Genomic DNA, 25485 nt, shown 5'->3' on the forward strand with positions numbered 1-25485 from the left:
ATCAACCAATTAAAGGCGAATGAAATATTTTTTGTTCAATAATGAATAGTTCTATTTAAGAAGAAAAAATTCTCTCTATATTCATCAAAATGAAAATAGTATAAATTTAACTTGAACTTAGACGTTTACTTAAAATCACATTGAATCAAAAAGAATTTTATTTTACAAATTTTAGTCAGTGCGCTCTAATTTTAGATGATTTTGGAGTAATATTTTAAAAAGAAAACCTTTCAAAAGAAGAACGTCACAGCAATATAGATGATTTTGATAGATTGGGGGGGGGGGGGGTTAAAGGTCCACACACAAAAGCATATTGTATTTTCACACCAGCAACACGGCAATCTTGTACACTAAATGTATTTAGCCAAAACTTTTTGAGTAACACATACATACAAACAGACAGTTATTCGATTTTTTGACATTCAATGTATCACTCTGGAGATGAATTTGACTATATTATAATTTCTCAATTGGCCACAATGAATCATATTCACCACACTAATTCATTTGAACTATCAAGCCAGCAATACGTATCATTATTTAAGTATGTAGTCATGGAATCCTGAAGTTCAATGACGTAATGTGCCTCTTCTATCGAACTTATTCCTTGAACAGTCAAATGTCTTCAAAATGTTATCTAACAAGTTCAATTCAACCTGCCAATAACTTTATTCCAACCTTATCCAGAACAGCGATGTGTAATGATATTAAGTTAACCCTCTCCTTACCAACCTTAGGACAATCGTCACATTCGTTACGATCCAACCACCATTTATATCATTCAGATTTCTTTTTAAAATCACACAATTTAAAGACAAATGTTTTATTATAGTTATAAAAACATGACACTGTGTTGTAGACTTCATGTTGTTGGTCAATATTAAACATAGAATGTATTTGTTGCTTTTCTATTTGAGTGAGTGTGAATTTTTTCGTGGAAAATTCTGAAAATGGCTGGTAAGGAAAGGGTTAACAAGAACAATGCGTATCGTCAAACTGTTAATTAGAATATGGCAAAAGACTAGTACGTAGTATTTCAGAACCATCAGGCACTTGGAGTTTATCCTGTTTTTTAAAGCGTGATACAAACAATAGCAATTGCTTGCTACGTTTTGGTTAGGATACTAGTCTATCGCAAAGTACTTTCCTCCAGATCTAAAAGACCCAGCTACCCAATCACTGCTTGGTGGACAGGGGCTTTGGAAAACAATCTCGACTTCACCCGAGATCGATCTCGGTCCCTTTGTGTGCGAAGCGAGTGCTCTAAATCGACAAGTGGCAACATCTTTTAAAGATACATTAAAATCATCTGGGTAGTAGAATAAAAGATTTTTTTCCCTCTTTGCGTTTTGGAAATTGTAACTTGCATTCATCGTGCTCTTGTAAGCTCCCTTGGCGATATACTCGGAATTTGCCTTGAATTACAAAAGGCATGAATGCATGAATCCAGTATTCCTCGTACATGCTTGTTACTTATTTACGAAAGAATTGGACACAGCTAATATAATATAACGATTTGGGAAAGGGGTGGGGGGGTTGGCTGGTTTGGTTTCTTTGTAGGTTCATTACATTGATCATTACAAGATGATTAAACTAGACTGTGTTACCACACTGGTAAACGGGCATCAGAAATACATTTTACATAATTAAATAGACATTTGAATTTTAGCAATCTGTTCTATTCGATTCTACTTTCTACAGTATATTGCAATTACTTATCACCGTTTACCATATTAAAAGTACTCGTTAAAGATGAGTGCAGGAATTGTGCATGCTATCTGTGAATTGCACTATTTGCATTTGTGTTCTAATAATCGTGCATAATAATTTGTGATTTGTAATATTTAGACTACAATGTGCGCAATAAAACCTAATGAATGAAAACATAGCAAGTTAGTGAGAGAGATAGAGAGGTAATAGAAACGAAAAGATGTGAAGCATTTAAGAAACTGTTCAAAATACATGCGTGATTTAATGAGGAAATTTAGGTAAATTTCGTTTAGAGATTTAGAAATATTTCGTCAGATTTGGGGTGGCGACCGAGAGAGAAATATTCAACCCTATAACTGTCGTACTCGGGGAAACTCGTATTTAAAAATTTGGCCGGAAAACTGAGCCTTTTCCAAGATGAGGGTCATTTAAATCGACCGATATCTGAACGACGTGTCTTCTGGCCAATTTTTTTATTACCTGTCTTCCCAGAGTAAGGTACTTAACTGGTTAAATATGCTGGTATGCTCAAGATGAGACATCTAAAATATCATCGGCATGGGTTCTAGTGACAGAATATGACATATCCAAATAAATACAAAATCCTGTGACAACAAGGCTCACTTATTATGTTGTCCCCTGTTGCAAACTGGGGTAAAATACTCTTGATTAAGCAGGAAAAAGAAAGTGCACAAAAGGACTCAACAACGGATCCTACTGTTTTACAGGCATTTCGCTCATTCTCGGGTGGGTGATTAAAATGTAAATCCTGTTTTTGTGTCAACAACGAAATGATTCTATTGGTGCCTGGGTGTAAGTGTATGGGATATTTTTATTTAAATTTCATTATGGCTAAAAACAAATATATGGTTTTCTAGACCACAAATTATTTTCTATATATAGTAATATACTCTTCACAAAAATCATACTACATATAATGTCTTTACCCTCTGAGATACAATAATCCATACAGATTGGTTATTTGCAAACACATATTGTTTAGCATATTTCAAAGCAAAGAGTTTACATCATTTGAGTATTAAAACTCATTCTCTCGAAACAAATTGTTGTCATTCGTGTCTAAAACCACAAACGACTTTGTTCCAATGGAAAATCTAAATAATATATCGTCATGAAAGACTTCAAGTATTTGTCTGTCCGATTGATTTAAGATATAAGAGGATTTATTGAAAAAAGATCTGAACAACATTGATTTGATGTTACTAAAATTCTGTGCCATGTTAAATCAATATCGAATGTTATCGTTTAATCAACCCTGACAAAAGAAATAGACATAATACCGTCTTGAATCGGTAGGGCACAAATATTTAAAAATCTCATTTTATCTATAATATTATTGAATAAATGACGATGACATCATTCAGATATTTGGTATTGTTTTTAGACCGCCAATTAGATGATATGCTCTTGCTAAATTCTCTCAATCAGACCAGAAAAATACCCGTTAAAAGTGACACATAATTTTGTGTGTTGTAACATTGATCTGGCGGGCAGAACCGATAAGTATTTTATTTAAACGCACAGCATCACTATTGTCACTTTCCCTGTAAATCTTAACTTATGAATTTGTTTCAATAACCAAGATATCAGATGAGATGAAACAGAAAACAAGCATGAGAGTTTTATATCAAAACACAACAAACTGAAGCCATTCAAAGAAGCAGTGCTTTTGTAAGATGTGAAATCATGTGCATTTTAATTTTCACTGTTTTCAATGCAGATCATGTTTTGATCACCTTTCGGACGATTTAATTTAGGGAGAACGGATAACATGCTTCCTTGTTTTGATTCGGGTTGAGCTGGCTTAGGAAGTAATTCGGGAGGAGGTGAGGCAGGAGGAGGAGGGGGAGGTGTCTTTGGAGGTGGTGTAGGTGAACGGGGTGGTGGTGGTGGTGGAGGTGGGGGAGTTGGAGGAGGAGGAGTGGGTAGGCGTGGTGGTGGCGGGGGTGGAGGTGGTGGTGGGGGAGTCTCAGGTTTCGGTGGAGGAGGAGATGGAGGGGGAGGAGGTGTAGGGGGTCGTGGTGTCTCTGAAAAAATATTACATTATTGATAGGATTTGTCATTAAATAACAATGCTATTATGATTATTTTTGCCCCCCCCCCTCCCCCCCACAGACACACACGTATTTTTCTTCAATTGTCGCATTCACCTCTCTCTCTCTCTCTCTCTCTCTCTCTCTCTCTCTCTCGCTCTCTCTCTCTCCCTCTCTTTCTTTCTCTCTCCCTCTCCCTCTCTCCCTCTCCTCTCTCTCTCTCTCTCTCTCTATCTCTATCTCTCTCTCTCTCTCTCGCTCTCTGTCTCTCTCAAACACGTAGACCCACTCACAATCCAAGACTGTTCCTACACGACCGTTTCATTTTGAGATAACTGTTGTTTCTTTGAAGTGTGAGTTTGTGGTGGTCTTCATCATCATCAATCATCATCATCATGGATTATCCCTTCTGGACGTGGCCTCGGCTACTGCCATGCGCTATCCTTCCGTATTCAGTCGCTGGCTTATTCATCCATTTGTTGATGTTTTGTAACCATCTTCTTCTTGGTCACCCACTCCCTGTTTACCTTCCACAATATCCTCTAAAAATTGTTTTCAAGGGTGGCGTGTCTTTTGATATGTCCAAAGAGGCAAGTTTTAGTTTCTGTATCATCCTGATGAGATCTAGCTCCCTAACGCCCAGGGACTCTTTCACATGTTGATTTTTTTTATTTATCTTTTCATGTCCAGCCAAGTAACCATCTCAATATCCTCATTTCTGCAACCTCAACTTCTTTATCTTGTTTCTTTGTTGCAGCTGCTGTTTCTAGACTTCCAATGAGATTGGAATCCGTTTTTTACATCAGACTTCTGTTCCCTTTCAAATGATCTTAACTAGAGGTCTCTCAGTGCATGTGATTCTTAAAGCCATTTTACGATTCTCTCCATCTTGTGCTTGCCCATCTCTCGGCAAGGGAATGCGGAGAATTTCCCTATAGCATTACAATTAATTCAAATGCATTAATATGGTCACGGCCATCACTTTGGCATATACATTGAGGGTAAAAATAAAAGGAAAAATTAAATACAAAATTCCACATGTCTTAGTCTCTTGTTCGTGGTCTCGATATAGGTCTTTGGATAAAATGAAAATTCTCAATTATTAAAACAATCTTTAGACTTCTTTTGATAATTGATAAAATTGTAGCATCACGTCAAAAAACCACTGGCTCACCTTTTTTCTTAGGAGCTGTCACTAGCTGAGGTTCGGGAAGACTGTTCTGTTCCGTGAGTTTGGTCAGGGCTGCATTGTATTTAGGTATGATGCCTGAATATATGGAAGGAAAAACAAAATAAGGCTGCGATTTAGGTAAGGGGACATAACTGTGCAAATTATTTTAATAGCACTTTTATACGAGGTTGTCTTTCTTCTTATGTATTGGAGTGTATTATTCAAATTTGAAAGTCATTTGAACTAACACATTTATGTTATCACGTTTAGAATTTAAATGGGAATACAGATGATTAATTATGTATATGATATACATGTTAAATGATCTGTTCAAGTAAACAGTTGGAAAGACATGACAGCCGTTTATGAAGCTTAAACAATGCATGTCTTGTGATTAATTAATGCAGTTCAATCTTTAATTATGCTAATGTCTCACTCTTTTCCATGAACAGAGGCATTGTAGTGTGTGTGACTCTATGAATATATTATATGATATTAATACTGTTCTAAAGTAGAGTAAAAGGAAGGGGGTGGAGAAATACTTCTATCAGTATCTAAATAACCCTAGTGTTAGGCATCACATATTATTCTCATTTTATTCAAACTAAGCACTTTGGAACAAATATTATACAATGTCATAAGCAAGCAAAAATTTATCAATTAAAAACGAAACGTATTCAAGTTCATATTTTAAGCTGTGGAGCACCCTACATATTACATTTTTGAAATGTTATAGATTTTTAAAGGCGATATAATTCTGTATACAAGCTAGAAAACTCTAAAAGTTGAGTTTATTTTATTTTTGTTCAATAATTGAGGTACGTTGGTAGGATTGCTGAAACAATGGATGAAGTGAAAATTCTCAATTATTAAAACAATCTTTAGACTTTTATGATAATTGGTAAAATTGTAGCATCATATTATCTCAGCACCCTTTATCCATTGCTGTATCCATTGCTGTCTTATGTAAAATTCTCAGATAGGCTTGACAATAATGTTCATGCTTATGAGATGGGTAGATATAATATGCATGACACTATAATATAATACAAGTTTTGAAAAGTTAGTGAATAGATAATGATATGAATTAGAATGATAAATGAAAGAATGGCACAGATACAATATATTATACTACTTGATATGATGATTAAAATGACATCAATGAAAAGTTATACTTGGTTATATTTCCCTAGGTGCGCCTTGATAACGCAAATTTAAGATGTAGAAGTACAGACCTGCCTATTATTAGGAAACATTCGTGGAAATGAGGAATATTGGCCCTGATTTCGGAATTTCATGAGAATCTTTAAATCATTAAAACTAAAGTTTGATGTCACATTACATTATACATTTTAAAGGAATTTGACGTTTTATGTAATCATTGTGAGGGTAAATTGTTGATTTTTAAAGTTAAGTATAGCGGCTAAAATTTGTACCGCCGAAGAATTACGAATTTAACTTTTCAAGTAGGTAGGTCTGAGATCCACGTAGAGGTACCAAAGCAGTCAAAAAGTAATGCAAGTGAGTATTCAGCTAAAAACAAGAGTTGGTATTATCTCAACTCATATTGAAGCTGAGGATCCCAGTAAACACTATCTAATCCTCAATAAAGACTGTTCTGTTCAAATGTTGCTGTCCACCTATAAGTAAGGTTACGCATACAGTCTATGTAAAATGTTTAAGGTTGCTATTCATCCCCGCTCTCTTCAAAATGTAAACCTTCCAATGCTATTTTTCCCGCAAACTCCCAAGAAAGTGCTGAGCTGAGAGAACAAGATGGATATATGGAAAAAAATGTCCCCCTATAATATTGGATTATCTCCCTTTAATGCCACAAATATAAGGGAGCAAATTATAATGGTGGAAGATCGCTCTTGATCCATAACACATTGCTACTTGCACTAATCTTTGACTTCCTGAATATGTGGCGTTTTAGACTATACAACAATAATTTTAGAAAGAGATTGGTATATAAGTAATGAATCATTCCAGTCGACTGTCATTCATTGTATGAAAATATTTAGATAATATTGAAGAAAATAATTAACTTGCATTCCTCTATTACTCTTGATTAGAGAGGATATGGCTTTAACTAATCCTAGTGATGAAAATGTGTCCTGCATTGAAATAATGATTTGATTCCTCTTTCCCCAGAATCAAATTACGTTATAAAACAAAGTAGTATCATTGTTGCCTAGGTCGTCTTGAAGTTCACTATCTAGATCACATACTTTGACAATTCTTTGTCATTATATGCGGCTATGTGGTCTTGTGGTATGACACTCGCTTTCGGATCGGAAGGTCCTGGGTTCGAGCCTCGCGCTCGGCGCATAGTTGAGTCCTTGGAAAAGGCTCTTTACTCCCTTTTTATCTCACCGTACTCAGGTGTAAAATGAGTACCTGGCCGTTAATAGCGTTGTCTTTGTCCGAAAAATTGTAATATCGCCTAACAGGCGGCAAGTTCCTTCCTACATGTTAAATGTTGATGTTGACCAGGGACCCCTTGTAAAGCGCTTTGAGCACATTTAGTGGATATTGCGCTATATAAAGCTCAATTTTTTTTTGAATATCAAATATTCCAATGATGTTTCAAAATCAAACCAATTCTAATCATATACAATATCATCTAATGCGAATTGTTTCAAGTGAAAATCAAATTTAAGAAGCTACACTATGTAGACTAAAACAGCATGGTTAATTATTTTACTTCTTTTTTCAGCTAATCCTACTACATTCGCTGTTACGCTGACATGATCTCAAACAAAGTTATTTTATTTTTGTGCAATCGGTTTGCTTAATTGAAGATTATTATTTCATCAAGGAATTGCCTCTATCTGCAGTGTTATTTCAGCACGTCTGACCGGTCATCAAGTGGTCTTAGATTCGATTCCCAGTCGAGGCATGGGGCAAATGTGTAGTTTTTTACTTGTATTTTTCTCTTTGTTTTGTCTGGCACTGTTTCACGCACGCCTTCTTTTCAGATTTAACTCTCTCTCCATACCAGCTATTTTTAGAATTTCCCCCAAAAAATTCACACCCACCCAACACGAAATAGACTTTTCTTAATCAAACAAAAAAGTAACAAGTGCATTCTATACAGAATTTTGTTCAGCAAAATGATTCCTACAACACAGTGTTTAGTATTTATAGCTGTAATCACCGTATTTCTTTAAATTTTGTGATGTACGAGAGAAATCAGAATGAGAAAATTGTCGGTTGCATCGTTGGGAATGTGACGATTTTTCTATAGGTGGTAAGGAGAGGGTTAAATCAACGATAATATGCCTTATGTAGATTGAACTGAACTAGCATTCTAGTTCTATTCATATCCTCATATTGGTTATTAAATCACAAGTTCTGTAAATGGAACCCATCGCTTCCAAATGGTTTCCTGTCAGAAAACAAAACAGATGCCAAGAATGGATGTGAAAGTTCAAATGAGAAAAGTATTGTGAAATTATAGTTTTTCTCAATTTTAATTTTTTAAGTAAGTCATTCTCCCAAAAAATAACAAAAGAAAAACTTATAACAAGTCTTATTTCTAAACACTACAATTTCAATGTTTAACATCTAAGTCACTCCGACATGACTCCGTTTCGATGCGATGTGTCACATATCTGTCAGCTTCTACATTCATTGTATCATCTAGGATAAAGAATGAAAGCAGGATAATATAGAAGCTATAAAATTTCCCTCATATGAATTGTAAATTTTCATACCTTCCTTGTCTTTTTCTGTAAAGTATGAGAGTTACACTTTACGTGAATTACAGATTATAGGACATCAAAATAATAATGTTTCACTAATTTTTTTGAGACAACACACACCCAGTAAAAATAATACTATTATTTTCAGTTACATTGTTCTTCACTTTTCCGATTTGTAATTTATATTAAAGGGACTTAGTTAACATTCAACACATACAAACAACACTACAATGCTATTTTTGAAGAAAATAAAAACAAAAAAAACTAGATATGTTATTATTTTGTCCCCATCAATAAATTTTCTTTTTTTCGGTTGAATAATTAAAAACATGACAAAAAATACCTCTAATTTATCTCCAACTCTTATTGGTGTCCTTTTTAGACTAAATTTACAAACATAAAATCTACCTTGTGACACAACCTAATTTATGAGCAAATGAATAATATCTCAGATAAAAACAAATATGTACAACATATTGCTATACAAAATAAACACACTTACAAATAGTACGACTAATGATTTAAACTCACATATTATGATAGCATGCAAAGTGATTAGTCATAATATTCGTTCTTTATCTACGTGTGTAGGTATCATAATTTCGCCTACAAGGGATGCGCTATCAGGACGAATGAATCACAAGTTTTCATACGTTTGTCATCGTCAGCAGCAAAGATTCTTAACTGTTGCTTTGCCGAATGTGTAAGTTCATCACGTTCGACCATAACCTGATCCCGCAAGCAAGAACGTAATTTTATTTGACCCAGTTCTCCCTTGCCAGAATCTCCTGTTAAGAAACATAAGTAAGTGCTATGAAAATGTACAACAACCAATAAAAGCACCACAACAGATTAAAGCTTCTTATAAATAAATGTCTAAGAATGGCTTAGGGCATCAAGTAGACGGATATGAGTAGGAATGAATGAAGATTTGTTGGAATCTGTCAACCAACAGACTATAAATATCCAAATCAGAAAGGGGAGGTGGAGAAGGGAGGGCCATCGTATAATTAGAAAACATGCCTGTGATATCACAAGGCTCTCACGATGGAATCCCCAAAGAGGTTGATAACCAGGGCGAAAGTTATCAGGGGCGGATACACATGAAAGAAAATAGAAAAGACGGCCCATGGAAGAGTTGGTAAAATTGCGAAGTTGTCAGACCTGCAAAAAAGAACACGTCGGTTCATCTGCTCTTTCTTCTATTGAAGCATCATTGAGGGAGGCCGCCCCATAGCTTTCTTGAATACATACCGAAGAGTCGAAATCCTGTTTCCTCCATATTTTGAATATCGTTCACTTTTTCTTATAAATATCATCTAGAAACGAAGTGACTATTCTCATCCCCCCGAAGCTAGTCTTCATAATAGTATAAAAAGTAGTCCACAATTGTTGTATGTTTAATCCAAAGGTTGTAATGCAGTAATTTGTTAAGTTTCTTGTCACAAGTTGCACAATTAAAAAAAAAATCATTCAAATCCAAATCGCAAAAAGCCGGCGACGTTTTTTTCGGTAATCCAATCGGCCGGGGGGCCGGGGGGGGGGGGGATGAGAATAGAGGCAGCCATCTAGAAAACCATTGCTTTTGGACAATGTAGCTGTCTTATAATGCTTTATTTTATATGCCAAAACACAGTAAGATGCTCACAAACGGAAAGATCACTCCATCTACCAGGTGGTCATGGGTAATAGATGTAAAATGTCAAGCGCAAGTTACACAATGAGCCTATTTGTTTCTCTGTTGAATTCTGTCTTTTGGCGTAAAAATACATGGTGCACGTAAGGGATATCTTGAAAGAGAGAAAAGGGGCAATCGATTGCATTGACACCACAACTGTCCTTCTGTTAAAGAAGAATTATGATATTCAGTTTTGCACGCAAAAAGACGCTCGTTGAACATCTCCTTATTGTACAAATCTAATTCATTGGCGGACTTGTTCCACTTCCGGTTAGATAAATACTAACCGCTCATTTGTATAGAAGTGTTTGTTTTTTTCATCAACAGCTCTCACTAAACGAAGAGAATTCATTAACGCAGCCTGCAAAATGAGAAGTAAGATGTCATTTATAATATTAAATATCAATAAATCAATAAATATTTTCTTCTTGATACAACTTACTGATAGGAATAGTTGTAGATTCTATAGTCTCTGTCTCGAAAAAGTCTATAACCTCAAATGTTGTGTCTTTTAATGACGGTAAAATCTGGAATGGAAATTATTTAATAGTTCAAGGGAACATATGTTGTAATTTAAAAAGGTACAATGCATAAGACCTTTAAAACATATATGACCCTTCGTCTCAAAACGGTATTATGTCAGGATGGTTAAACTGGTCAAAAATATGAAACGGTATTTACCACAGTAAAATATGATATTCCGTCTCCTCTATACAGCATATAAATTCAACTTAAGCATGATATTTCTGGATACAAATTCCATCTTAAGCATCTTAATCATACCGACGTGATACCGTTTTGAGACGAGGGGTCACATATTCTAAGAATATAAATAATTTATTAACATTTTAATTTTAAGCACGATCGCAATATAAAAAGATAGATTTGAAAAATCAAGTTTAAATTAAAATATTTTAAAAGTATTAAACATCTTTTTTAAATTTAAAAATAAATTAATTAACTAAAATTGAAGATATATTTTTATCCTTAAAAAAAGCATTTATTTATAAATTTATTAATGTAATTGTTCCGTTTATTTATTTATTGATTTATATCTTATTTATAATTATTAATGAGTAGTTTGATTTAAAACTGTCACCATCTCCGTCGCATCCAACAATTCCAAACTGTCTTCCTCTGCTGTCTCCGTTACGGTTTCTTCCTCTTCTGGTTCCTCAACTTCCGGTTCTACTGGAATGGTTGTGGGAAGGGCACTATGGGATGTCTGGAACCGCACTGTTCTTTGGCCTGGAATTTGAGTTAACCATTTTAATCTTATTTTTTTAAAATACATATATAATGGTAAATACGATGGTGTGTCTTGGTTGTTCATCGGTATAGTGTCTCGTCTTGTCATAATAGTCAAGCAATGTAAATTCTCTCCTTACCAGCCATTTTCAGGATTTTCCCCAAAATTTCACACCCAACTAACACAAACATATATTTTTCATTACCCAAAAATAATAGCAGAAAAATTCTTGCCATACCTAATTTTTTTTTTAGCAAAACACACTGTTCATTTTATTTAAATGTAATGATGTACAAAAGAAATTTGAATAAGAAAAATGTTGGTTGTATCGTAATGGATGTGACGATTTTCCTGTAGTTGGTAAGGAGAGGGTTAAGTGTGTTCAGTGGCGGATGGAGGAAAATTCCGGCCTCAATTGTGTGCTCTTTACACAAATTACCCCACCCGAGTCAGGTGTGGATGTGTATCAAGCTTTAGATAGAATGAAATTGACATCATTCATTTTTTGTTATCGCTTTTAGACAGCCATTTTATGAGTAGTTCTTACTAAACTGTATCAATCCTACTATATAAAATATCTACTAGTTTGTAGTGCAAAGTTGAAATCATACTACTTACGGTGGCCGTCGGGGATGTATAGCGGCGTAGAATAGGCTTTCCTTTCTCTTTTCTTTGGTAATTCTTGCTTTGGCCTTAATGGACGATGCGCAGTCTGGTTATAATGATGGGTGGAAAGGTTTTGTGAGTTACCAAACACAATCTAAAATATAATTATGGATAACGCCTACCACTAAGATTCCTTTTTACAGAATTTGGACATCCAAGGAAGAGATGTAAGCACATATATAGTTCAATATCAACTGAACGTGCTCAAAGAGCATTAGGTGGGGTCACTATCCAACAGCAACACTTAACATGTAGGACGAGAAATGACGCCTGTTAAGGGATATTACAGCCAGGTACTCAATTTACACCTGAGTACGGTGAGAGAATGTGATTTTAGAGCCTTTTCCAATGACTCTACTATGCGCGCTCGTATTGGGACTCAAACTCAGGACCTTCCGATCCGATACGAGTGTCATACCACAAGACCACATGCTGTTTATAACTAGGATTCCTTTCTTTAAAATTGGGGAATGTAATAAAGACAGATGTATGAGGTATGCAACTATAAACATTCTTCTATGGGCAGATTCAAAATAATGCTTGATAATGAAATAATCAATTCCCGGTTTATTTATGATTAAATTTAAATACACCGGGAATTAAAAGGTGATTTGGTCTAAATCACCCCTTACATTATACTGGCATGCCGCGAAAATCCGATTTATCACCAACTCTGACAATAGGAGTGATGTATCTTTTATATCAATGTATTATTGTCATAGCATAGTCTTACATGAACAGAAATAGTTTTACCAGATTCAAACAAAAGAGAGCATTTAAAAGAGCCCAAAGGGATAAATATTGTAACCCAACGAAACATGTCACTAAACATGATGACATAAATTAGTAAGCTATTGTTTCAATGTTGAGTTGTATTGTATATGTCTTAATTTATATATATAATAGAAATATATTATGTATTATATTATATATAATAGTTAGAAAGATAGAGAGAGAGAGAGTTAGTTGGATATATAAAAAAAAATAGATAGATAGATAGATAGATAGATAGATAGATAGATAGATAGATAGATAGATAGATAGATAGATAGATAGATAGATAGATAGATAGATAGATAGATAGATAGATATATAGATAGATAGATAGAAAGAGAGCGAGAGAGAGAGAGAGAGAGAGAGAGATCGGGGGAGAGAGAGAAAGAGAGCGAGAGAGAGGGAGAGAGAGAGAGAGAGATAAAGAGAGCAAGAGAGAATAAGAATATCACACTTCAGATTAGATTTTTTTTTCCTTTTAAACTCAAAACACAACTTCCGTACACACACACACACACATACACACACACACATACACACACACACATGCACACACACACATACACACACACATACACACACACATACACACACACATACACACACATACACACACATACACACACATACACACACACATACAAACACACACACATACACACACACATACACACACATACACACACATACACACACACATACACACACACATACACACACACATACACACACACGCATTACATACACACACACATACAACACACACACACACATACACACATACACACACACATACACACACATACACACACATACACACATACACACACATACACACACATACACACACATACACACATACACACACATACACACATACACACATACACACACACATACACACACATACACACACATACACACATACACACACACATACACACACATACACACACATACACACACACACACAAATACACACACAAAGTACATTACCTGTTTGGATGAAGGTGACCTGTCCAGCCGTGGTGCAGAATTGATGAAAGACACAAACGATCCTGATCGTTGAAACTGTCATGAATAGAAATATAGAATATAAAGAAAATTGAAATGTCATGTCCGGTCCTACATGTTAATAACAACAAGAGATGAAGTGAGTAGAAAAGTGCCAGAAGACAATAGAGAATAAAAATTTTTTGCGGCGGTGATGGGGTTTGAACCTTATTGGTACGACAACTCCTCCTGGCCGGTGAGAGCGTGACTCTGCCGTATGAGCATCCACGAATCCAAAAAAATTCGTATCAAATTCAGGTCATTCATTATTAGTGCCTTCTCTCACCGACTACTGGAGGTAGCGGGTACACACACAATGTTGCTGTTGACCAGGGACCTCTTGTAAAGCGCTTTGAGTACATTTAGTGGATATTATGCAATATAAGGCTCATTAAACCAGCAATTGCTGTACTCTGAAAAAAAAGCATATTTAAAAATGAATGGCTTGGAAACTCGTCCTTCAAATATCATTCGAGTTAAGAGACCTTATCTTGGCAAAAATTCCCCAAACTTTTGGGAGATTATTATTATTATTATTGTTATTATTATATATTATTATTATTATTATTATTATTATTATTATTATTATTATTATTATTATTATTATTATTATATATTATTATTATTATTTTTATTATTATTATTATTATTATTAATATTTTTATATATGTATATATATATATATATATATATATGAGTGTGTTTGTGTGTGTATGTGTGTGTGTGTGTGTGTTTATCCATCTATAGATATCTCATCCTATAAATAAATAAAATTATTTATATACTTTCACCTCTTGTATCTTGCCTCATCTACTGACTAACTCTCTCTCCATCCCCCCCCCTCTCTCTCTCTTTCTCTCTCTCTCTCTCTCTCTCTCTCTCTTTCTTTCTTTCTTTCTCTTTTTATCTCATTATTCTTATTCTTTGCTTTTTTTTATTTAAAGCACTAAAAATAGATCCCAGTACATTATTGTTAATCAACGTATAGAACTGAATACCATTATATGAATGTTTATTAAATAGACTTTCTGCTTTATTTTGTCAATCTTTAAAGTATATCATTTTATTCGACAACAACAATAAGTTTATGTTATGAAGTACTTATAACAGTTTTTCCTAAAGTAAGAGTTCATGTCTAATTTGTAAATCAGCAAAATGTCGACAAACATTTGAAGACAAGCATTTCATAAAATAGACCGATGCGGTCTTAACCCTTTCCTTACCAGCCATTTTCAGGATTTTCCCCAAAAATTCACACCCAACCAACACAAAAATATATTTTTTATCTCTCAAACAGAATAGCAAATAAGTTCTTGTCATACATTATTTCTTTAGCAAAACATGCTCTACAACACACTGTTCATTTTCTTGTAAGTTTTATGACGTACAAAAGAAATTTGAATAAGAAATATGTTGGTTGTATCGTAACGAATGTGACGGTTTTTCTACAGTTGGTATGGAAAGGATTAAATATGATCCAAAGAAAATCTATGAAAGGGTCTAGTACTCAAATAGTGACGTCATCATGACTATCACGGAGTCCGGAAAGAAGATCTTTTTTTTTAATAATTAAAAAATATTATCATTTACATAGAAAAAAAACTCTCATACAGTCATGACGTCACTTCTCTAGTAATGACGCATAGTAACTTAGTAACTGGTATTACACTATCGGAACAATGACTGGCGGACGCCTTATGAAATATTTCTTCGACGAGCATAAAAGTGTATCCACAGGAGAAAAACATTATAAATATGATCATGTCTTGACTTGTATACATTCTGATCACATGGCATATGAACATTTCTAGCCAGCATGAACAATAAAAAAGTACCAATTTTCTTTGTTTAGAACCACGCTGCTCGCTGTTGCTGGGCCACGTGACATCAGACTACTGAATCCAATTGCATTACGAATCTTTACGCGTCTATATGAAATTATTCAGGATAGATTGGAACTTTAATGGTTTTCCCAATCGGGCAACTCATATACCAGATTTTGTAGCATTAAGTCATTAAGATGAGACAGTGGATGTCTAAAAAAATAATTTTAATGAGTTTTATATAGCGCAATATCCACTAAATGTGCTCAAAGCGCTTTACAGGCGGTCCCTGCTCAACAGCAACATTTAACACGTAGGACGAGACATGCCGCCTGTTAGGCGATATTACAATTTTTTGGACAAAGACACCGCTGTTGACGGCCAGGTACTCATTTTACTCCTGAGTATGGTGAGAGAATGTGAGTAAAGAGCTTTTTCCAAGGACTCAACCATGCGCCGATCGCGAGGCTCGAACCCAGGACCTTCCGATCCACAAGCGAGGGTCATACCACTAGACGACATAGCCGCAGCATGTCTACCAGCAAAGTACGGTCTAGGGCGTGAGTGGCAACCATTCTGCATCAGTGAAATCTGGCGTCGCACACACACACACACACACACACACACACACACACACACACATATATATATATATATATATATATATATATATATATATACACTAGTTGTGGTAACGGCCCAGAGACGGCAGAGCATATAGAATGTATGCGCTTGGCTAAGAAGTTCATAACATTCCATCCGGAAGTATAACGGCTCAACACAAAAAACTATTTATAATCATAAACTTTTATAGTCTGGATAATACTGTTTAGTGAGTATTATTCATAAACGTGGATGGCAAAAAAAAACAATAACAAAGACCAAAGTGACGTCAACTCCATTCTATCTATATGGATGAGCATTGCATTGTGATGCAGATGCCATGAGGTTTCAGAACGGCTCCATAGTGTGGTAAAGTTTTCGGTTAATAGATAGGTCGTCATAAAAGTGTATCCAGATTTTAAAAACCCATTATAAATCCGATCATGCTTTGACTTTAATACATTCTGATACTAAGACATATGAAAAGTTCTAGCCAGCATGAAGAATAAAAAAAGTACCGAATTTTTGTATAGAACCATGATGGCCGCCGTTGCTGGGCGACGTGATATCAGACTATTGAATCCAATTGTGACTCGTCTAAAAGATACAACACAAAGAGGATTAGTAATTTCTATGTGTTGTATCTTTTACACGAGTCACATTTACTTCCTTTATTTTAATCTTCGTGTTATTGGCTCATTTATGCGCCTCTAGTTTTGGTAATACCTGGTCGTACAGTGCTGGCAAAAGTCTACTCGCACTTTCACGTGTCAACGTCACCTCCCTAGAGATTGGAGGAAGCGGGGAGTAGTGGAAGACTCTCTGCGGGGTTTTAGCCATGGCCAATCCTGTAATGGCAACGATGGACTCCTTTAAGGGCATATTTCTTGGTTTGAAGGGTTTGAGTGCAGCTCTTCCATGTATGGGCTGTTTGGGTTTTGCAGGAACCCCTCGTGGTGACAGTCTATGAATCTTCCTGACTCTGGTGTCTTTAATTCCTCTTGTTGCACTTTGATTGAGAAATTCTACGCTGCTACAGTTTAGATCAAGCATTTTCCTTTTATTTATGAGCCATTCAAATTAGTTTTACCATGATTTTTCGGCTTGGGATTAATTTATTAGAAGAAAGGAGCAATTAAGCTTGATTTAATCTTGACACAACACAAAATCAATTTATCTTACATAGGATATATAAGAAAATAGTGAAACACATATTTACATAGTATATCACTTTGAAAACGTACACCTTATTTAAATTTATACATTTGACAAAATCCAAAGAATGTTAAATCATAAAATCCTACAGACAATCCATAAATAATAATGTGAAATTGATTGTAAGCTTCAATTTAATTAGAAAAACAGATCAAATGAACGTTTCGGGTTTCCCGTTTATCAACAAAACAGGATGAATGAAACACCACAGATGAATGAAATGCGAGCAGCAACATTTACATACGACAGACAATCCATAAAACTTAAAATATTTAGATGAAAACATGTCACAATTCTTCTGAACGTCGTCCTGAACTTAACACTGGAGACTCTAACTCAATTTGCTAGAGGTAAAACGCAATTTTAATTATTCCCCTTTCACGATTACTGTAGACTATTATTATGGAGCATATGAGGTGGTATTTCGGAATTGGTAAAGAAATTATATTTGCATTCTATACGTCACGGCTGGAAAGTCTGGTGTTTGCGTAATTTATTCAAATTTCCGCTCCGGACGTGTTATTCAGAATGGTGGCTCAAGGAATACCTTTCCCTATACGCACCCACCCACCCATCCAACCCAATTACTCTCTCTCTCTCTCTCTCACACACACACACACACACACACGCATACACACACAAACATATTCAGACGTATTGCACTTTTGAGAAAAAAAAAGACATTCGATTAATCACTTCCAAAGTGTCTGAATAAATCCCCTTTACTTGTTTCATTCTTGTTCATATAATTTATTATGATGATTATATTATATCCCATGCAATTCCTAGTATGGTCGTGTTATGTATGAGCACGTTTCTGTCATTCTCATTAAGGACCGCCCGTTATGCAAGATTGAATTTGTTGATTTCATATCCATCAACACATAACTTCTCATCCTCCTCCTCCCCACCTCTCTCTCTCTCTCTCTCTCTCTCTCTCACTCACTCTCTCTCTCTCTCCCTCTCTCTCTCTATCTATCTATCTATCTATCTCTCTCGTTCTCTCTCTGACTCTCTCTCACTATGTGTGTGTGTTTGTGTCTGTCTGTCTGTCTCTCTCTATATGTATATCTATCTTTCTGTCTATCTATCTATTTATCTATCTATCTTCTATTTATCTATATATCTATCTCTCTATCTATGAATCAATCTATCTATCTAATTATCTCTCTCCTTCTCTCCTTCTTTCTTTATCTTTCTGTCTCTCTTTCTATCTATGTATCTCTCCGTCTATCTTTTTATATGTTAGCGATCAATGTATCTACCTATTCTTCTAGTTAGAATTTACCACATTAGTCTTCCACTGTTGCTTAGCTCTCTTCGTACCGAATTCAAATCTCAAAACGTTTAAATATCTATTTATCTATCCATTTATCCACGTCGTTGTCTTCCAGATCCATTGCACTAAAGCAAGATGCAAGTTTGGAAACCTTTGATACTGTGATTTTTAAACCACTTTGGTATAACCAGTATAGTTAACCATATAAACATAGTTAACCTTAACCATAAGACCCATTTTAAACTTGGCAAGTAATAACTTTAGGTCCCCGTACTTATTGCGTATTAAAGTTCGAATATTTCTGATGTCTACTTCATATTGAAATAGTTTTATAATTTTCGTTTCTCTCTCTCTCTCTCTCTCTCTCTCTCTCTCTCTCTCTCTCTCTATCTATCTATCTATCTCTCTCTGCTCTCTTTCCTTCCTTCTCTCTCTCTCTGTCTCTCTCTTTCTCTCTCTCTCTCTCTCTCTCTATATATATATATATATATATATATATATATATATATATATCGCTCATTTCCTATTACACAGCTTTTGTCTTGATTTGCAGGAAAACAAATCGCCCCCCCCACCCCCCCTTCCAGCCCTGCCCTTTCAGATAATGACTCTAAAATCAAATGTCATCCGTCACCTCAACCCATTAATAACGAACGTTTAATTTAAATTCGAAATGACATGTTGAGAACCTTTAAAATATTTGTGGGCAAATAAAGGCCATTACGAACTAGCACTCATCTATTATAATTATTATTTTACTGTATGTGGAATTTAAAAACAAAAATAAAGATAAAATTGATCTTTATATAGAGCAATATCCACTAAATGTGCTCAAAACGCTTTACAAGGGGTCCCTGGTCAACAGCAACATTTAACGTGTAGAACGGGACATGCCGCCTGTTAGACGATGTTACCATTTTTCGGACAAAGACAACGCTGTTAACGGCCAGGTACTCATTTTACACCTGAGTACGGTGAGAGAAAGTGAGTAAAGAGCCTTTTCCAAAGGACTCAACTATGCGCCGAGCGCGAGGCTCGAACCCAGTACATTCCGATCCGAAAGCGAGTGTCATACCACAAGACCACATAGCCGCACGTCATAGATCAAGATGCATCTTTTGATTTAAGTTATCAATGATCAAAATCTGTCCGGAAATAAGATCTGTAGGTGACCGCAAACGAATCTGGCAAAAGGGTGGCCAGATAACAATTTACAACGTCAAAAGACCGATAATTATACCCTAGCAGATTTTTAAAATTATCATTTGAGTCAACAGATGATAGAATTGCCTTTAATTTAAACAAATAGTTCCCAGTTACTCGTATATAAATGTGTAAAAAATATTTTAATAATTTTTAGACTTGCCAGTAATTCTGCGCTTATTGGCAAAAAAATTAACATTGGCTGCACCAAAGTATATGGCCCCTGACTCTATTTTTTTAAAGAATAGATTAAAAGAAATTTAAGTTTGGTAATGTTTAAGGAACTTTATGAAATATTAGATATTAAAAACAAAATCACAAGAGTATTTATAAAGGGCAACAGCCACTAAACTAGGACGAAACATTACGCCTGTTAGGCGATAATACAACTTTTTTTCCGACAGAGACAACACTGTTAACGGCCGGTTCTCATTTCACACCTGAGTACGGTGAGAAAACATGATTATAGAGCCTTTTCTAAGGCACGTTATCGTGTCCCAGAGCGGGACTCGTACCCTGGCCCTTCCGATCCGAGGGCGAGTGTCATATTTTTTAAAAATTAAGCTTTATATAGCGCAATATCCACTAAATGTGCTCAAAGGGCTTCACAAGGGGTCCCTGGTCAACAGCAACATTTAACATGTAGGACGGGACATGACGCCTGTTAGGCGATATTACAATTTTTCGGACAAAGACACTGCTGTTAACGGCCAGGTACTCATTTTACACCTGAGTACGGTGAGAGAATGTGAGTAAAGAGCCTTTTCCAAGGACTCAACTATGCGTCGAGCGCGAGGCGCGAAACCCAGGACCTTCCGATCCGAAAGCGAGTGTCATACCACTAGACCACATAGCCGCATGAACACATTGCCGTACCTTAGGATCCGTAACCCAGCTGTTGAGAGCATCTACCCATCTTAGTTTTGCCCTTCTCCGCCTTCGCTCGTCACTATCCCTTGGGCTTTTTCCTGTAGGTTTCCCAAGACTGGGCAGAGATACGGGGTCCTGGTCTCCTTGCTGCCTTTCGTGCATACCTGGATATGGAAATTATGTTGACTTTTGGTTATTTTGATCCCACTTCAAGCGGATATGGAGAAAACGGAGATAAATATAATATATATGTGCCAAAATAATTTTTAACTTCTTACAGTAATCATCATCATCATCATCATCATCATCATCATCATCATCATCATCATCATCATCATCATCATCGTCATCACCATTATTATCTTTTCCATCCTCATTATCACCACCACAACTAACTACAACCACTAACACCGGCACTACCTTTATCGCGGCATCGTTAGATAATTTTGCCTAAGCGTTCCATGATGAACAATAGATAACCCAAAAAACAAACGTATGATAACATAGAAATCACCAACATTCTTTAAATTGTGAAATCCGGGTTAATAATCTGGCCAAAAGATAAAAACGAAAGTACCCAAAGAGAGGCACAATGCAATAACTTAACCATGACTATCCCAGTCTCCCCCATGCCCATCCTATTAAGTGCCAGAAAAAAGGGAAAATAGACAATTCAGAATATTACTTTCTAAACTAGGTACAAGTTGGAATAGATGGCTGCGCATCATATATATTTTTTTAACTTGAGCTTTATATAGAGACAACGCTGTTAATTGCCGGGTACTCAGTTTACACATGAGTACGGTGAGAGAAAGTGAGTTAAGAGCCTTTTCCAAGGACTCAACTATGTGCCGCTCAGCGAGGGACTCGACCCGTAGCCATCGTTAACATAAAATAGCCTGACACAAGAGCCCTCTAGGAATGGCAATTTGACGTCATTTTTTAGGTTTGTGTAGCGACTAGTGAGTTGTCGTTAGTAGAGCTCAAGGAAACAAGTTATTTCATTGGTAGAACTATTGAATACAACTCACGGTTTGTTTTCTTTTGTGGCCAAAGACTGGCAATTTGACGTCATTTTTTTGGTCAATGTCAGGTTATAAGTCAACGATGGCTACGCTCGAACCCAGGACCTTCCGATCTAACAATATAGCCGCATTTGCGTTTCTGTTAATTTTCTCTTAAAACTTTACAATAACCCACCAGATGTAAATGCATGCCCGGTGACGTCATTTAATTGCGTGATACTTGTGATGCCTGTGCTTGGTCGTGTCGGCATTGTTAGACTAGGGGATCCCATCTGGCACAATTAGAATAAATAAATATAAAATAAACTCTTATTGCGTTTATACCGTTTTTGATCAGCATTTAAAATAGCTGCAGAAGTCTTATGATAATATATAAATTCAACATTCAGAATCTAAACTACCCTCACATTAATTCGTTTTGAGTCAATGAGCCACTTATTTGTTCAATCCTCTAAAAATGATCAACCTGGTGCTGAAAATGAAGTAGAATAAATTCCTTTATGTCCAATCATTATAGCGTTACAATTTTAATCGTCTTGAATCATAAATCCACCATAATACTATTTTGACACGATGCATCATATACGACCAGTAATCTAAAAAAAAGAGATTTTATACAGAGCAATATCCACTAAACGTGCTCAAAGCGCTTTACAAAGAGTCCATGACCAACAGCAACACATAATATGTATAACGAGACAAGACGCCTGTTAGGCGTCTTTTTCCGACAGACAAAGCTGTTAACGGCCAGGTACTCATTTCACACCCGAATTCGTCGAGAGAGTGTGAGTAAAGCTCCGTTTTCAAGGACTCAACTATGCACCGAGCAAGGCTCAAATCGAGGACCTTCCGATCCGAAAGCGTCATATACCACAAGAACACATAGCCGCATCAATGCAATTTTGATGTGAGCCCAACGTAGAAATATAACGTCTCGACTATGATATTGGAATTATATTTACTATTTAATGCTTTCATTCGATGTTGTGAATATGATGTTCTATACAGCAAAACAAAAAAAAAACCCTTAAGATTTCAGTGTTTCGTAGTTCCGATCATCAAAATCTTTTATTATAGAACTGTATTTATTGTTTCCAGAATATTGGACTGACAGTGTGTGTTTTATTTCTGAAAAATTCTTTCCACCATATCAGAAGAATGAGAACATTTTGGAGGAGAAGACAGAGTATCCTGGTGTTCAATATATATATATATATATATATATATATATATATATATCACTGTGTAATTCTCAATGGACGTTACAAATCAATTATATACAAAAATTACATATAATAAGTGTAGCACAATCATATCAATATCACCTGTGTAATGTTGTAACGAATTAATATCATAAAATGTAACAGTAAAAAGTTAGTGTTTTGACATTGATTTGAAACTATCAAGGGATTTTGCTGTTCATATCCTTCTGGGCAGGTCATCCCACAAAAGGGGTACAGTATGGGTAACAGAACGGCTTCCATGCAATGTATAAGTAAAAATAAGTGTTGTTTTATATGTCGAGGTTCGTAAATTCCTATTTGGTACGTATAGTTCTAACATGCTTCTGTTGTAGCCAGCTGCCTCATCATTCAGGCTTTTAAAGCAAAGCAAAGCAAGTTTTATAATACCTCTTTCCCTAAAAGGCATCTCGCACAGATTAGGAAGGATCGGGGGAGTGTGCCATTCTATTTTGTCTTGTCAGGCTGGAACACCTTTTTTTAAACCAATGAATTAATTCAGTTATCGGTTTGAAGAAATCGGACAAGTCCTATCTCTATTCTACCTTACTCTAGAGAAACACGTATTGATTTATTTTTTTGCCAGAAATTTTAAACACGTGTTATTCCAGGGTACGGCAGTATTTTAGTTACCATTATTATTCTAGAGGAAGACAGAGGAAAGTGTGGCAGGACAACATTAAAGATTGGACAGGATTGACGTGGAGCAATCTAATGAGGAAGGCCCAAGACCGTGATGAGTGGCGTCGAATCGTGAAGTCTGCATCCCGAGAGTCCCCCCGACGACCAACCGGTCAGGGATAGAGTGAGAGTGAGTGAGATCATTCTGGTATAGTGTAAACTACATACGAACTTCATATCTATCTACCCATCTACATTTTTTTGCTTACTTCAGACTGAAAATTAGCAAGTGGGTTGGCAATGGAAACAATATAAATAATAAATAGAAGTAGATCCCCTTCTTAAAGCTTAACTCCAAAAAGGCTGACATAATCGAAGTGTCAGTTGTATATAATACAGCGCCGCAACTGGGCATTAAGAGTTAAGTTTCGTGTTTAATTGAAAAAAAAACAACAAGATTCTGAAACATAGATTAGAAACATAGACCCGTATATCCCCACGGTGAAAGTGCAATACCTTAACCACTCGGCCATCAATATGTCTATTCTTTTATAACTTACAAAATTCTAATATATTCAAAACAAAAGTACCTGTAAGCACGTATGTGCATGATCCCAGTAATAAGACTTGAGAAGATCGTAGAAATTAGATTTCCCGCTGTACATGCTGCTGGTCTCCTGCCCTGCTGAAGCTTGAGCGGTTCCGGTCACATGGCTCAATGGCCTTGACCCTAACCAGCCGCCGGCGGAAGCAGAAGTTCTACTCCTTCCTGGGAACGGGGAAGTGACGTCATCCAATTCCATGTCATAGGTCACCTCGCAGGGAGTTGCCATGGACGCTGCTGTCTCATTGTTGTGACTAGTTGTATAATGATGGGATACGGAAGACGTGTATGTCTCTGCCCTTTCACTGAATCGGACAGATATTGGGGTAGAGGGGTGTAGTGAGTAATAACTAGTGCTCGTTCTATCCTCCATACCGGTTTGTTGATCAACTGCGAGTGTTGTTGTTATTGTTGTTGTTGTTGTTGTTGTTGTCGTTGTTGGTGTTGTTGTTGTTGTCCAAAAGACCCGATGAGAGTGATCAACAACGACCGAAAATCAATATTGTGATAATCATTTCAGATAGACACCGTAATCAGTGCCAACTCAACCGTGTAGTTTTGTCAACTTCCATTTTTCTTTTGTCAGTTACACAATCAACACAATCGACACAATCCGATATTTATAGAAATCCATTGTTACCTATTGAATGCCTCTCTGTACAAAAAAACACGTTTTCTTGATTTGTTGTGTAAACTGAGACGATTGTATTATAGTACCACTCTAGGAGATTGTTGACGTAAGTTTCTTTTAAATCCATATATATATATATATATATATATATATATATATATATATATATATATATGTATATATATATATATATATATATATATATATATATATATAGAGAGAGAGAGAGAGAGAGAGAGAGAGAGAGAGAGAGAGAGAGAGAGCGATATTTATAGGATCATCATACAGGAAACATCTGAATAACATTT

General features: G+C 35.8%; 1 protein-coding gene across 1 annotated transcript in view; it reads right to left on the reverse strand.

Moving 5' to 3' along the window:
• Positions 1–25201, reverse strand: part of LOC144967136 (uncharacterized) — a 46508-nt gene extending 21307 nt beyond the window's left edge. Inside the window, exons 1-9 of the mRNA XM_078904000.1 lie at positions 24533–25201; positions 22256–22352; positions 21062–21219; positions 14006–14080; positions 12188–12281; positions 11420–11568; positions 10763–10847; positions 4939–5031; positions 3468–3758 (exon numbers count right to left, since the gene is read on the reverse strand). Of these exons, the coding sequence (XP_078760126.1) occupies positions 3468–3758; positions 4939–5031; positions 10763–10847; positions 11420–11568; positions 12188–12281; positions 14006–14080; positions 21062–21219; positions 22256–22352; positions 24533–24919 (1429 nt within the window). The 5' untranslated portion in view covers positions 24920–25201. The remainder of the gene's footprint in view (positions 1–3467; positions 3759–4938; positions 5032–10762; positions 10848–11419; positions 11569–12187; positions 12282–14005; positions 14081–21061; positions 21220–22255; positions 22353–24532) is intronic.
• Positions 25202–25485: the final 284 nt, after the last annotated feature.

This window comes from Berghia stephanieae, chromosome 3 (genome assembly GCF_034508935.2).
Source record: "Berghia stephanieae isolate SIO BIC M18660-M18661 chromosome 3, UCSD_Bste_1.3, whole genome shotgun sequence".
Lineage (NCBI taxonomy): Eukaryota > Metazoa > Mollusca > Gastropoda > Nudibranchia > Aeolidiidae > Berghia > Berghia stephanieae.